We start from the raw sequence: 14,477 nt of genomic DNA, 5'->3' as shown, positions 1-14,477 counted from the left end.
AACCTGCTTGGAACGAGAGAGAATCTGTTGGCTAAAGGGAACCCATGTTTATGCCCCCCTGCATGATGACGAGGATGACGGGATGCACTGGAAGAATCTCAGAAGGGCACGAGGAGGCTCGACCTATGGCTCGTCAGAGGACTACGGAACTAAGGCCCCCAAAGCACATGCCATATTTTTCCCAGCAATGAGCAAGTCGTGGGGGTCCCGGGATGGTGCAGTTTCGACATCTTGTCAACTTTCCCAGGCCTAGTTTCAACATGTTGATGACGACTGTTGCCAAGTACTGCCGCAAAACAGGCCCTTCACAACGACATGACAAACCATGGCCCCTAACTGCCGTGAATACTAGTGATTATCTGCCTTGGACATGGCTCCTCCGTTAGAAGCCTTGGAGCGAGGTCTTATATCGCTCATAAGACATCTTCTCCAAGGAGAGGATCATCACATTACTACACATGCATTTGAACAATAAACATGGCCATGCAGAAATGGCGCAAAAAATGCCTTTGACAAATTACTTGAACTGAAAGAAAAAAAAAACAAGGGCATGATCGCCCGGCTTTTAATGGTCTATCTCAAACTAGAAATGCAACCCGCTCCTTAACCAATATTAAACTCGTCAGCAGCGGAATTCATCAACATCATGCTCTTCTTCTTGATGAGGTTCTGGTTCTGCCACTCGTCACCACCCTGCTGATCCTGATCCTTCTCGACGCCCCTGTTGTTGCGCTTCTTCGTCTTCCTCTCCACGCCGGCGCCGATACCACCCGGCGCCTCTCTCAGTCCGTAGCTCTTGGCCGTGTGTCCCAGGTGTAGCTCCGAAATGTCAAAGTGCTTCCTCTCCTCCTTAGTGTGGGTGGCATACGCCCTGATGTGGGACTTGAAGCCGTTTCGGGCGAGTTCGAGTCGCTTCGTGTCTTCGAGGAGGCGCTGCTCGATGTGTAGCTGGAGACTCTCGGCCTTGTCGTGGTAGGAAGTACCGTCGTCAGGCTTGGCAGATGTTTCGACGGGGAACTCGAGCTTGGTCATCATTCCCTTCTGCAAGATTGTGTCATAAGACTGGGGCGTAGGGGGCGTTGATGACTTGAGAAGCTCGATATAACCCTCCTCTGTTCCGGGGAGAAGGAAAAGGAGGGCATCACCGGGCCTTCCAGCTCGAGCAGTTCGACCAACACGGTGGATATGATCCGCAAAGCTGAAAGCAGGATCATATTCGATAACCAGATCAACAGATGGAATATCGAGACCTCGCGAGGACACATCGGTGGTGATCAGGAGAGAGGGCGACTTGCAGGCCGAGAACGACCGTAGAGTAGCTGTTCGCACCGGTTGCGACAAAGATCCGTGCATTCGGTGCAGAACGACCTCGGGGCTTGCGGGTGACGTGATATACGCTGCCTTGGCCACCGTCTTGGAGATCGACTCCGCCTCTTTCGAAGATGCCACAGGCGCCTCGGCATTGTTAGGATCCCGCAACATCTCGTAGTGAAAGTCGACCGAGTCTGCGCAAGAGATAAAGATGATTGCCTTCATAGTCTTTCCTCGCCGGGAAAAGGTGGACTTGAGGTAAGATATCAAGGTGACGAGACGAAGCTTGGCGGGAACAATCGAGTAGTACTGGTGAAGCTGTGCCGGCGCCGTCATGGCCGTTTTGTCCATATCCACCTCGCCCTCCTCCTTCTTGGCTGCCAGGAACGTCGCGTCTGCCAAACTCATCTCTCCAAGCTTCTGCACGTTCATCTTCATAGTAGCCGAGCAGAGTACAGTGACTCTCCGGTCAGGAAGAGACTTGAGTGGTGTCCCATTGGCGAGCTTGTCCGAGACATCAACCTTGCGGAGGGCTGCAATAGTCTTCTTCAAGTCATCTTCGAAACCCAAGTCCATCAGACGATCTCCTTCATCCAGAATCAACCATCGAACAGTACCGAGATCGAGAGCCTTGGTGTTGTCAATGTGGTCGGCAAGTCGTCCAGGTGTTGCGACCAAAAAGTTAACGCCCTTTCTTATGCGCGCCTTCTCAGCCTTCTTCGACTCTCCTCCGGTGATTGCTGTCGAGACGAGCCAGGGGAACGGCCGAATAAGTTGTTCCAGTACGGTGTGAGTTTGCTTGGCGAGTTCGCGAGTAGGTGACACGATGATGGCAAAGACTCCAGAGTCGCGGTGAATCTGAGCCTTGCCCTTCTCACTGAGGAGCAGAACGCGATGCAAGATCGGCAAGAGGTAAGAAAAGGTCTTTCCGGAACCTGTCTCAGCTTGCACGAACGCATCTGAGCTGTTTTCCAACATGTGAGGAATGACCTTCTTTTGGATGGCTGTGGGACGCTCCAAGTTCATCTTCGCCAGCTCATCGACAAGGCGGGCCGATAATGTCAAGGTGCCAAAGCTGGCAACATCTGAGAGAGGAGCATTGGTCGGCTCCGGGGCAGTCCATTCTGATTGCTTTTCCTCCAGGTCTGTCTTTTGGGCTGGGTTGTAAGAGAAAAGCCGTGAGATGACCTGTCTTCCCTTGTCCGCATGAGGGTTTCGAGGTTGGCCTGAGGCGGAAGATCCTTGGGCGTCGGTGTCTGCAGGCTTTGGTCGTGAAAAGCTCCTAGGGTCTGCTCTGTAGTCTGAATGACCATATCCTCCATGATCCGTTCTCTGGCGTTTCGTCGATCTTTGCTCATCAAATCCATCTTCTGTAGGCTTCGGCTTTGAGCCCAACCTCGCCGACTTTTCGGCCTGTTTCCTATCACGCCAGCGACCACCCTTGAACTTGACTTGAGGCTTAATGGGTCCAGACCCCAGCTCAAAGTTCAGGAGCATCCCATCGTCAGCCATGGTTGCGGTTGTTGTTTGAGTTGGTTGAGGTGAGAGGTGGGGCTTGCACTCGACATCTTGAAGCTTGGGATATTTTTTTTTCTTCCTCTCTCCTTGGGGCTTATCGATAAGCTGGGTGGACACCATGTCGACCACAGCAGTTCTAACCGCTTTAGGAATGCGGGTCTTTGCTGTGATGCTTCAACTCAAGCAAGGCTGGTCTACATTTTGATGTGCTCTTTTCTCACTGTCACGACACTAAACCTGAATAAAGGAACAGTATACATGGAAGATTCTAGTGTCAAGATTATAAATGAATGACGGCTAATTTTTCGGGATTTCTTCAAATCGCGATTTGACCCTTTCTCACCTTGCTTCGATAGGTGTCTGGAGCAGGGCCTTTAGGTCAAAAATGAAGTTATTGTTCAGACTTCTTGGGAGAGTCAGTATATGACGCTGGCATGGACCTGGGTCTCGGTACTTATAGGGAGATACAATTTAAAATACCTCAGGCAACACAGCAGGTGCGAGCACTTCCTTCTGAAAGATGCAGCTCAACATCTTGCTCAGTGAGATGTTGGTGAGACCAGCCTCGGGCGACACTTGACCGACCTGCTCCTTGGGAATGACAACCATGGGTCTATCGATAAGATCTTATCGATCTTACCACCCATGTTGTACCAGGCCCGAGTTGTCAGGAATGGGGCAGCCACAATGCCATCCATGATGATTTCAGATGCAATTGAGCTCCGTCGTAAATCCGAGTATAGATTGCCATGACGAAAATAGTTGTCTCATGACCGTCAAAGCGGAAACTCCATGGGGAAAAGACTCGAGTTTAATTGCAACCTCAAAGAAAGTCCCTGACTTTCCCGAACTTGACCTGTCAAGTGACCAAGATCCTTTGAGTCATCTCACTAGGAAAGCGCCGAGATTGCGAAAATGAGTTGTCGTTGAAGTTGACGAATACAACGGGATGACGCAGTTGGATACGAGGCGGGACAACGAGGCATATTCTCAATCCCGTAGAGTCTCGAACCCCGGATTATAGCGCGTAAGCAAGGACATACAAGGGAGGCGCGCGGATGCAGAGTGATGCAACCGCCATTGTGACACGGTTCGCATTTCAGGAGAACCTGATTGCAGGCGATATACTCCGTAATCTACGCACTGTACCTGACAAAAAGGTTGTGAACAATCTAAGCCGATGCTACACTTGTTGACACATAACTCGATCAGGCAATTGGAAGAACCGTCATGAATCTACAGCAAACTTCCGGCTTTTCAAAGGCTCAACATGGTTCCTCAGTTCAATATCTTTCAACCATCACATGTTGAAGGTGTTTGTTGTTATTATCGGACATCGGACTGTTCCATCAAGCCGATAGGAATCAAGAAGGCCATGCACGACGTCAAGGATCCAAATGCAAGACGGTGATTGATGGAGTTCGGACCGGGGCAAGTGAAAATGCCGATGCGCCTCATTGCAGCTTACAGCCGCTCGGGCTCGGCTAAGCAGCCAAAGAAGGGGACCTTGGAGAGACGAGAGGCAAGGGATATGTCAGCCAGCAGTAAAGTCAGTAAGACGGGGCTCCGTGACATCCGGGCATCGACGGGAGACGGGTCTTTTTCGTCGTCGGCCCTGTTGCCTGGCCATGTGACGGGAACAAATTGAAAACTGCAGCCCTGTGGTTCCCAGCGGTTGGAGCTAGGTAGACTTGGTGCTGACGTTGCCACATTGTTTTTTTTTTCTCGCTTGTGGTTCTTTTTTTTTTTCGCCTTTTGCCCTGGGACTGTGGCTAGGGCAGACGGAGTTCAGCTAGAGTGCCCGGATGGCAACCCGGGGGGTTGTGTCTTGCAGACATCGGAGTTAACCGTAGATTTGGTGGTGGACTAATTACTCTACTGTACTGATGCTAAATTACTGCCAGTCATGACTTCGTTTCACTTTCTTGCAACGTGGTTGTAGATGATACTTGGTAATTTCCCAAGGTCTGCCACACCTTCTCCAGATTTTCAAATCTCCCACACCGAGGAGAGAAAAAAACGTGGATGATAGCCGAGGAAGGTTGTGGCGGCGTATTGCTTTTGTCGATATCCATATCATGATGAATGGACTGCCCCAACTGGATCCACCTCTGCAAGACTGAACACGAGGGAGAGCTGAAAAAAAGAACACTCATGGACCAGGACAAATAAGAAACGGTCAGGAAGAGCAAAAATTATGAAATCCGAAATTGGATTGACGATTCACAGCCCTCGATTGTCAAGCCTCGAGGTGTCCTCTCCAGGACGGGGCATCTGGGAGAGACCCGACAGGCTGGACGTGGAGTTCCGGCTTCTCCCTTGGGTCCCCACCACCAGCGGGAAGACGAGGTCAGGGCCCGTCCATTGAGGCATGGCACAGCATGGTAGAGAGGCTAGGGCAGCGGGCAGCCAAGGAAAGTCTAGGACAGCTGCACCGGTTTGTTCTCGCCCCGGCCACCACCACGGACGGAGGCTTGGGGGCAGAGGGTGGTCAATGACCTCGAGACCCCTGATGATGCGTGCTCGACTCCGGCATCCTGGGCCCTGAAGGATGGATCTGCGTACTGTAACTGTCAAAGGAATCAAGAGTCAAGCACGAAGGCGTGCCGTCCAGCCTGTTGAAATTTGTCGTCATTTTACGCGCATGCCATGTTGTGGCCTAGAAGTCTACGTAGGTCGCGTGCGTGGAGGAGACCTTTCAACCACCAAGCAGAGGACAGAGATATCAGGATCAAATCAATTTCACGTGTGCGTGGTTTCTGGCGCAAAGTGCGTGCTGCGCTGCATTTGACTGGGGGATCCTACATATGGAGAAAAAGCAATTGACAGAGATCGTCCCAAAAAGCAAGCAAGCAACACAGCGAGAAAAAAAATTGTTGCATGCCGACTAAAATCCACCGGTGATAGGATTCGGTGAAAGGTGATAGGCTGAGGGACAAGACGCAACGACGCCCTTCCAACCGATTCCTTCTGATAACCAGGATCCTCTTTCTCTCTCTGGGATGCTCGTCTGCATGCACGCAGAGGCCTAGCATGGGCATCCAAGCGTCCATTGCAGTCCAGTCCATCAAAGTGGAAATTGATCCATGGCCGCCTTTCCCCCGCGTCTTGACAAGAAGCACTTGACCTGCCAGAAACTGCTCTTCGGGAGCTCTAGGGAGCTTATCAAGGTAACAGAAAAAGAGGCGGAGGATGATCAACACCAAGGCGACGAACCAGGTACAACAACGGCTTGAGTCATTCCAGAACCTCGCCCACTGAACGCCTTGTCTCCGAGCCCACCCACAGCAGAGGAACCCCCCTGTCGACACACCCACAGAAGGGCCACAGCGGGGTCTTCTGTACGCACACAAGCCGCCGCCTCCGCCGCAGCCAACGCCCGTCGCCCTAACTCCGCGCCCCGAAAAGGCCGCGGAGGCATCATCGATGGCGGACAGAAAAAAACTGCCCGGCCGGTGTCGTAGCGGTCTAGCCCACTGCGGAGGGAGCTCACCTTGGGTGGTGGCAGCGCGAGTCGTCCACTGTAAAGCTGTCGGTCGTAGGGCGGGTTTGAAGAAATTTCCCCACACTCGGTGACCTCCCTCTTGCCCTCTGACGCATCCATTTTGTCGCAACCTCGATCGCAGTTGCCATTTACCGTGGCAGGTACGGAAGGTACGTAGCTCTCTGTATCCACACCGCACCCTCAGGCAAAGAAAAAAAAGGCAGCCGCCCCCCCGTCCCCGAGGCCCGGGTCCATGCCGAATCCCACATCCTCGTCCTCCAGCAGGTCAAACAATCCTAGACGAACACTTTTTTCTTCGATCTGCCTCCAGCCATTTCTTGAATTCTTTTCCCTTCACATTTTTGCTCTTTCTTCCTCCCCTCTACAATTCCTTCCCTATTCTGGCCTGCGCGTTTGTTTGACGGCTTGGGAGCTGTCAAATGAACCTGCAATCGTTAATCATTTCTTTCCTCTAATGTAAGTTGTGCATTCTCATTTTCCGCTGGTCCACCACACCACTTCCCTCTCCGCGCGCCCACCGAGATCTCATGGCCCGACCACGATCTCATAATCGTTCGACGTGATTCCGGCTTTGCTCTTCCTCAGGCACAACCCTCAATGGCGTTTCACTATACTCGAGACGCAGCTTCATTGCTTGCTTGTTTCCCCTCTGGTTCCTGTTGCTGATGTAGAGGCTCCGCAGTCCTCCCCCGCCAGGCGTCTTTCTAAATGCCCACCATATACTCCTCCCTTTACTCGAATTTCGTCCGTCAAGGATCAACATTCGCCAAGTCGATCACCACACACGGCTACGCTCAATCACTAGTCGCTGCCACTCACCCTCACGTCCTCAATTCGCAGAACCGACCCGTCTTTGTTCGACGAAAGACCAACCGCCTCGGCCGCTTCTCTAACCTCCAGCTTCACTCCGCCTTCCACACTGAGCGAACAGCAACCTCGGGCCTTCCCGCCGTTGAGCACCGTCTCGAGAACCATGGAGGTTTAGACGCCTACTTCGAGGCCTTGCAGGAGCAGCAGGCCACCGGTGAAGTCGATGCCGAATGGACCCAATTCGACTTTCCTAAGCGCATTGAGTGGAAGCCCACCGCGGCCTCCATTCTCACCAAGGATAAGGCGTCTGCCCAGGATGCTGAACAGGCGTTGATCGAGGAAGAGGAGAGGTCCAACCTCTCCTTTGAGGACCAGGCAGCTCTCGCTCACATCGATGCTGCCCTCGAGCGGGAGATTGAGGCGCGAAGTCTTCAAGAGGCGGCTGAGAATGCCGTCGCTGCGGGACGACCAGCTTCTGCTCTTGACTTTGAGTCACGATCTCCTGTGGTTGAGAGGTCACGAACTCCCGCGAGTGTCGCTCGCAGCGCCACCCCGCCGGTCGACCCTCAGTCACAGTCTTATGCCGACCACCTCCACAAGCTCGCTGAGGGTGGTCGATATGCTGAGATCCCGGCTGTCTTCGAGGCCATGCTGGCCACTGGCGTCCAGCCCATTGCTGGTGCCTACAATGCCCTCCTCCTGGCTGCTATCCACATCCCCATCAAGAAGATTGAGATCGTCTCCAAGGCTCTCGATGTCTACGCTGATATGCTCCGAAGGAGGGTGTCGCCTGATGCCGATACCTTCAACATTCTTGTTGGTCTTCTGGCCTCCCGATGCCTCGAGGTGGCCGAGCTGAAGGCCATCCTGGAGGACAAGCGCGCTCGATTCGGCGGAATGGATGAGCCTGGCAAGTTCATGCTTGGATCCCACGAGCTTGAGCATGCTATTCTCTGCGAGGACGACCGACTCGATCTTGCCATCAAGCTGTTCGACACCTCGGTTGACAGCGAAGCTGCCGAGTACTCTGCCGAGACTTACCATCAGCTGATCACTGCCTGTGCAAAGGCTGGTCGCGTTGCCGATATGCTCCGTCTCTTCGAGCACATGGAGGCCAATCAGACAGTCCCCTTCGCGGCAGTCTTCCCCACCATGATCACTGCGTTTGCTTCGTCCGGCGACCTGATCAGTGCTGTCGAATGCTACAACGAGTACCGCAACCTGGCCATTGCTCACGATGAAGGACGCGATACCCTTCATGACCGACTTGATGCCGAGGTCTACGCCGCGGTCATCAACGCCTATGTGGTGACCGACAAGATCGAGGGTGCTATGAAGTTCTTCAAGAAGATTGTCGACGAGTATGGTGTTCGTGCTGCTGACATAAAGGATGCTTTGGTCACCACCGGCTTTGTCAAGGGTTTCATTACCCGAGGTATCTACCAGGAGGCATTCCACTGGGCTCAGGCCGTAGAGGCCGAGTCTCGTGCAAAGGCCATGGGCGAGATTGCCACCATTGCCGCTGACAAGGATGACAAGGCTACCGCTGTCGCCGCCTACACCGGTATTCCTACCTACTATGAGGATCTGGCCACTCCAGCGACCGCTCTTCTAGCCATGAGTGTGCGAGAGGGCGATGTCGCCAGTGCCACCAAGTACTGGCAGGCTCTCAGCACCCCTGAGATGCAGGCCACTTCTGCCTTCATTGAGCCCACCGCCATGTATGCCGTCGCCTTGATTGGCTCCGGTCAAGTGGCCGAGGGCCTGGCTCAGTCCGAGATGATGTTCCAGCGAATCCGATCCTCAGTGTCCGACCCTCAGTCTCATCTTGCCGAAGAGATCGACGAGGGCGCCGAGTTTATCTCACGGTACATGGAAAGCCGAGGAATCACTGATCCCCGTGAAGCTGCTTCCCAGGTCTCGAGCTTCCCCCAGCAGAATCTGTCCGCCTCTCCCTTCCTGTCGACCCCCAGCGTTTCTAGCTTCGAGGACACTTACGACCCATACGCCCACAACACCGACTTTAAGGGTTCTTCCCTGATTGCCGACGATTTGGAGGGCAACCACGGCCGCAAGGGACCTCGTCTCAGTGATGCTCTCAACCGATTCCGAAACATACGACGTGCTGGCCGACACCCCCGTTACATCACCTACGCTAAGCTGATCTCTGCTGCTGCCCGGGATGGCAAGATTGACCTGTGCCACGACATCCTCGCCATGGCCCGAACCGATATGCCTCTCATGCCCCAGTACGCTGTTGTTCGTTACGGTTGGTCCAGCATCCTCGATGCTATGGTTGGCGCTTGCCTGACCATGGGTAATCGAGGACGGGCTGAACAGTTCCATCAGGAGCTTCTGGAAATGGGCGCTACTCCTTCTGCTAACACTTTCGGTCTCTACATCACTACTCTCAAGGACTCGACCAAGACTTTCGACGAGGCTTCTGAGGCTGTCCGGATCTTCCACCGTGCCAAGGCTGAGGGTGTTGAGCCCAGCTCGTTCCTGTACAATGCTCTGATTGGCAAGCTTGGCAAGGCCCGCCGCATCGACGACTGCCTCTTCTACTTTGCTGAGATGAGGGCTCTTGGAATCAAGCCTACCTCGGTCACCTACGGTACCATTGTCAATGCTCTCTGCCGAGTGAGTGATGAGAAGTTTGCTGAGGAGCTGTTTGATGAGATGGAGGCCATGCCCAACTACAAGGCTCGCCCCGCTCCTTACAACAGCATGATGCAGTTCTTCCTCACCACCAAGCGAGACAAGTCCAAGGTTCTGGCTTACTATGAGCGCATGAAGGTCAAGGGAATTGCTCCCACTGCCCACACTTATAAGCTTCTGGTTGATACTCACGCTACTCTCGAGCCCGTCGATATGGCTGCGGCTGAGGAGGTGCTCGGCATGATCCGCACCTCTGGCCAGCGTGTCGAGCCTGTTCACTACGCCTCTCTCATCCACGCGAGGGGCTGTGTGATGCACGACATGGAAGGCGCCCGCAACATGTTTGATTCGATTCTCAAGGAGGGTCTGGTTCCCGTCAGCGCCAGCCTGTATCAGGCTCTGTTCGAGGCTATGGTTGCCAACCACCAGGTTGCTGCTACCGAGTCTGTCCTGGAGCAGATGCGACGCAAGGGCGTGGAGCTCACCCCCTACATTGCCAACACTCTGATCCATGGCTGGGCTGCTGAGAAGAAGATCGAGAAGGCCCAGAGCATCTATGATGCCGTCGGCCGGGAGAAGCGCGAGCCGAGCACATACGAGGCCATGACCCGGGCTTTCCTGGCTGTTGAGCAGCGGGAGCAAGCCAAGGGTGTCGTGGGCGAGATGCTCACACGCGGCTACCCCAGCGCTGTCGTCAACAAGGTTCTCGAGCTTCTTGGTGGTGGCCAGGAGACTGCTGCTGCCGAGTAAAGCATGTTTTTGTTGGATGATATCAGTGTGAATGGTTGTGGGACTCGGAATTGTTTCTTTGTTGAATTGGCGCATGTGCTTGATACCCCGTTGTACTGGTTGGAGATTGGGTGGGTTTTTATTATGGGGATATTGGGATGAAGTTCAAGAGGCTGGTGGCCCTCGAACTGGTTGATTGGAACGGCGTTTGGGGAAACAAAATGGGTCTTGATACGGAGCGTTGGCCTTTGAATGATTGGATTTGGGGCTGGACGTTCCCTGATAGAACATCACCACTCAAAGAAAGGGAAAACTACATGTCTGCAGCATGAAAGGACTACAGAGCAGGGAACGAAGCTGGTCAGGTTAGGGGACAGGAAAGGGGAAGGGAAAGGAACGGATAAAGGAGGCCACCTGGGAAGAATTGGTCAAGGGAAAGCAGAGCAAAGGGTCCTGCTGCTTGTACCAACAATATTTACGTATCTACCTATAAAGGAAGAAATGACAATGATCAAACAAGTCAAGTCGTTTGCAAAGTGATGATGAGAGTTGTTGGAGATGGCACAAGTTGAGGGGTGATGCTAAGCTCCTGTAGTGACAATGACGTGAGGCGAGCATCATGATCAGGTCAAATAGTCTGGTAAAGGGTGAAGCCTTGCTGTTGTTTGCTCTGATTGGATCATGGTTGTGCCTTGGAATAGAAGCAATGCTTAGGACACGGTCTGTCGGGACTTTGAGTGTGCTTAGATGACAGTGTGGGTCATGTGTGGAAACCTCTCACATGCACTGTACGAGTAGGAAGGAAGCTGATGAGATGAGGATGCCCCGCCAGGCGTCTACGATTCTTCCCGGACTATAAGTTAAAAGAGCTCACAACTCACCGAGCCATTGAGCGTCAGCCCCAATTGAACGTCTTGTCCTTCTCTTTTAACCTCTCCATCGACTGTATATAATTGTATATACGCACCTGCCGCCCAGCATGTCCACACGCAACCCCACCGTCGCCGTGTCCGCCCCGGGCAAGGTCTTCCTGGCAGGCGGGTATCTGGTGCTCGACCAGCAGTACACAGCGTTTGTGTTTGGGCTGGATGCGCGCATCAACATCATCGCTGGCGAGATTCATACGACGCCTGGGGTGCAGCTGACCGAGATCGTCGTCGACAGCCCGCAGTTCCTCGAGGCGCAGTGGAGGTATGGCTACCACCTGGCTGGGGAGGGCGGCGGCATCAAGGTGACTCAATTGCAGGTGTAAGTGAGACTCCTGGCCAGTTAGTTGCCGAGAGATGAAGAAGTTCATCTCATTACTCACTCTTGTTTAGCGGAACCAAGATCAACCCCAATCCCTTTGTCGAGACAACTCTCAGCTACGCACTCACCTACATTGACCGCGTCGCTGGCCAGCGGCCCACCCACAGCATGACGTCTGCCCGCCTCATCATCCTCGCGGACAATGACTACTACTCCCATTCGGAGGTCAAGGGCTCCAAGGGTGGCCGCTTCGCCAGGTTCCCCGTGACTCTGGGCGAGGCCAACAAGACGGGCTTGGGCTCGTCGGCTGCCCTCGTCACCTCGTTGACGGCGTCCCTCCTAGCTCACTACCTTCCCAAGGACCTCTTCGAGATTGACTCGGACAAGGGAAGGCAGACACTGCACAACCTTGCGCAGGCGGCTCACTGCGCTGCGCAGGGCAAGGTCGGGTCCGGCTTTGACGTGGCGACGGCCGTCTACGGGTCCTGCAGGTACAGGCGCTTCTCGCCGGCGACGCTGAGCAACATCCCCGAGCCGGGAGCTGCCGGATTCGCGGATGCACTGGTTAAGCTGGTCGACGGTGAGTCCGAGTGGGATGTCGAGATCCTCAAGGACGCCGTCATCATGCCCAAGGGCGTGGTTCTGCGCATGTGCGATGTCGACTGCGGAAGCAAGACGGTCGGCATGGTCAAGAAAGTGCTGGCGTGGAAGGCTCAGAACCCGGAGGCTTCCAAGGAGCTCTGGGATGAGCTCCAGCGGAGGAACGAGCAGTTCATTGCCACGCTCAACGCTGGGGATGTTGAGCAACTGCCAAGCAGAATCGCGGCTGTGAGGGAGCTGATCAGGAAGATGGGTGACGCGAGCGAGGTGCCCATCGAGCCCGAGAGCCAGACGGAGCTCATTGACGGCCTAAGCACCGTCGAGGGTGTCTACGGCGGTGTTGTCCCGGGCGCTGGCGGCTTCGACGCCGTGGCACTACTGATGAAGGACGACGAGGATACCAAGCAACGTGTCGAGCAGTTTCTGAAGCGGTGGGCTCAGGACAAGGGCACCAAGGTCAAGCTCCTGGCCGTCAAGGGTGAGATGCAAGGTGTCCGGGCCGAGAGCCTCGATGTGTACGCAGGCTGGGTCTGAAAGCAGAGCTGACGTGGAGGAGCCATGTTAGCCTAAAGAAAAGGAAGTCTCAGACGCCAAATGAAACATTTTTACTGTCCTCGTCACCACGTTTCATTCACATTCCAGGTGATGGCTTGGATGCATAAAAGCAGAAATTACATTATACTCCAGGTATGATGGATAACTAACACATTTTCGCCTTCCTTTCCGTGCCTTTGTTGTTTTGAGATGCGAATCCCAGGCATCCATATCCGTATCCATCTAGTTTATATCGTACAAGGGGATCCATGCCACCTACAGTTGTCAAATACGTGTTCCCAAACCAACAAGCGACGCCCCCCATTCTTTAAAAAGCAACAAATAACAACAATAGCTCTGCTGAGGCTGTGTTTCTCACTGCAGGCTCTCGGTCGACGAAACAGAGTTGGATGTGAGGACCGACTTGATGGGAGGTCGGACAGGGTGGGAGAAGAGGCTCGACGTCGAGACGGGAGAGCGAGGGGCTCGAGGGGGTGTGCAAGGGTCTGCGATGCCGATTCGGCTGGCGGCCTCTTTTTCACGGAACATGACGAGTCTGGGTGTGAATGTTAGAGATGAAGATGTGATGTTGTGTAGTGTATATACTTACTGCTCCTCGGACAGACCTGGAAGATGGACGGGGTTCTTTTCAAAGTTGAACGGCGCAGACTAACAACAGTCAGTAACACGACATCGTCGAGCCCAATACCACAGGCATACTCACAATCTGCATCGTTCTCTTCTCCTTTCGCCGCCGCACAATAGCGTGAACACGCGAGCAAAGCGTCTGAAGATCGTCCGAAACGTGCATCTTGGCTCTGACAGTTCGAAGACGAGTAAAAGGTAGTTGAAAGCACCGGGGATCTCTTTCCGGGGAAGAGGCGAGAACTGCGGATCCCATCAAGGTCTGTTGCGTCGTATTGTTTCTTCTAGAAGGTCGAAGAGAAGGATAGTGTTTGCTTTTATACAGACAACAACATCTGCCTGCAGAGGAGGAAGGAATTCTCGATCGAACGGGAAGAAAGAGGCTGGACGTTCTAGAGCCGGCGATAAAGAAGTAAAATCGAACTGATGTGCGTGTATGTCTTGACGCACAGGTTCAATAGAAAGCGAGACCAGCTGAGAAGTGGATGAAAGAAGCAAGTTTTGTTTAAATTTGACAGTAAGGCGGGAAGTAGATGGGGGTAATAACAAGCTTCTAGACTCGCTTCTGGAGGAAAAAAGGACAAAGAAATATAAGAGAGAGGCCGAGGGGAGAAACCCGGCACGCGGCTCGAGGTGGTTGGCTGTGTTTATTTGGATGATATGAGAGACAAAGAAGTGAGTGGGAGTGAGTGAGTGGAGAGACTGTTTAGAAAAGTCCAAGACACGGGAAGTGGGAATGAGTGTGTGTGTGTATGAGAGAGAGAGAGAGAGAGAAATGAGTGACAGGAATTTTCTTTCTAAGAGAGGAAAGAGTATTTTTTAAATAAATAAATGAGGAAAGAAAAGACCCTTTGACTCTAAAGCGAAAATGCCAACTCATATAAATCCAAGACTTTTGAAAGGATCGTCCTAGTAAAGA

General features: G+C 53.4%; 4 protein-coding genes across 4 annotated transcripts; 2 read left to right on the top strand and 2 right to left on the bottom strand.

Moving 5' to 3' along the window:
- Positions 1 to 603: 603 nt before the first annotated feature.
- NECHADRAFT_76433 (uncharacterized protein) lies at positions 604 to 2,823 on the bottom strand (the record flags this gene model as incomplete). The annotated part of the gene is made up of 1 exon (XM_003045971.1): positions 604 to 2,823. The coding sequence occupies one exon, from the start codon at positions 2,821 to 2,823 to the stop codon at positions 604 to 606; it is 2,220 nt and encodes a 739-aa protein (XP_003046017.1).
- A 4,219-nt stretch (positions 2,824 to 7,042) lies between these two features.
- Positions 7,043 to 11,046, top strand: NECHADRAFT_66428 (uncharacterized protein; the record flags this gene model as incomplete). The annotated part of the gene is made up of 1 exon (XM_003046539.1): positions 7,043 to 11,046. The coding sequence occupies one exon, from the start codon at positions 7,043 to 7,045 to the stop codon at positions 10,550 to 10,552; it is 3,510 nt and encodes a 1,169-aa protein (XP_003046585.1). The 3' UTR covers positions 10,553 to 11,046.
- Positions 11,047 to 11,397: 351 nt separating this feature from the next.
- NECHADRAFT_58187 (uncharacterized protein) lies at positions 11,398 to 12,992 on the top strand. Its single transcript, XM_003046538.1, has 2 exons — positions 11,398 to 11,779; positions 11,851 to 12,992. Exons 1-2 carry the CDS (start codon positions 11,511 to 11,513, stop codon positions 12,911 to 12,913), a joined length of 1,332 nt encoding a protein of 443 aa, XP_003046584.1. The 5' UTR covers positions 11,398 to 11,510; the 3' UTR covers positions 12,914 to 12,992.
- A 296-nt stretch (positions 12,993 to 13,288) lies between these two features.
- NECHADRAFT_76430 (uncharacterized protein) lies at positions 13,289 to 13,724 on the bottom strand (the record flags this gene model as incomplete). Its single annotated transcript, XM_003045970.1, has 3 exons — positions 13,289 to 13,469; positions 13,524 to 13,582; positions 13,638 to 13,724. The coding sequence occupies 3 exons, from the start codon at positions 13,722 to 13,724 to the stop codon at positions 13,289 to 13,291; spliced, it is 327 nt and encodes a 108-aa protein (XP_003046016.1).
- Between the last annotated feature and the right edge of the window lie 753 nt (positions 13,725 to 14,477).

The sequence above is a fragment of the Fusarium vanettenii genome (genome assembly GCF_000151355.1).
Source record: "Fusarium vanettenii 77-13-4 chromosome 2 genomic scaffold NECHAsca_18_chr2_1_0, whole genome shotgun sequence".
Taxonomy (NCBI): Eukaryota; Fungi; Ascomycota; class Sordariomycetes; order Hypocreales; family Nectriaceae; genus Fusarium; species Fusarium vanettenii.
This window is presented reverse-complemented; position numbering and strand designations above follow the sequence as displayed.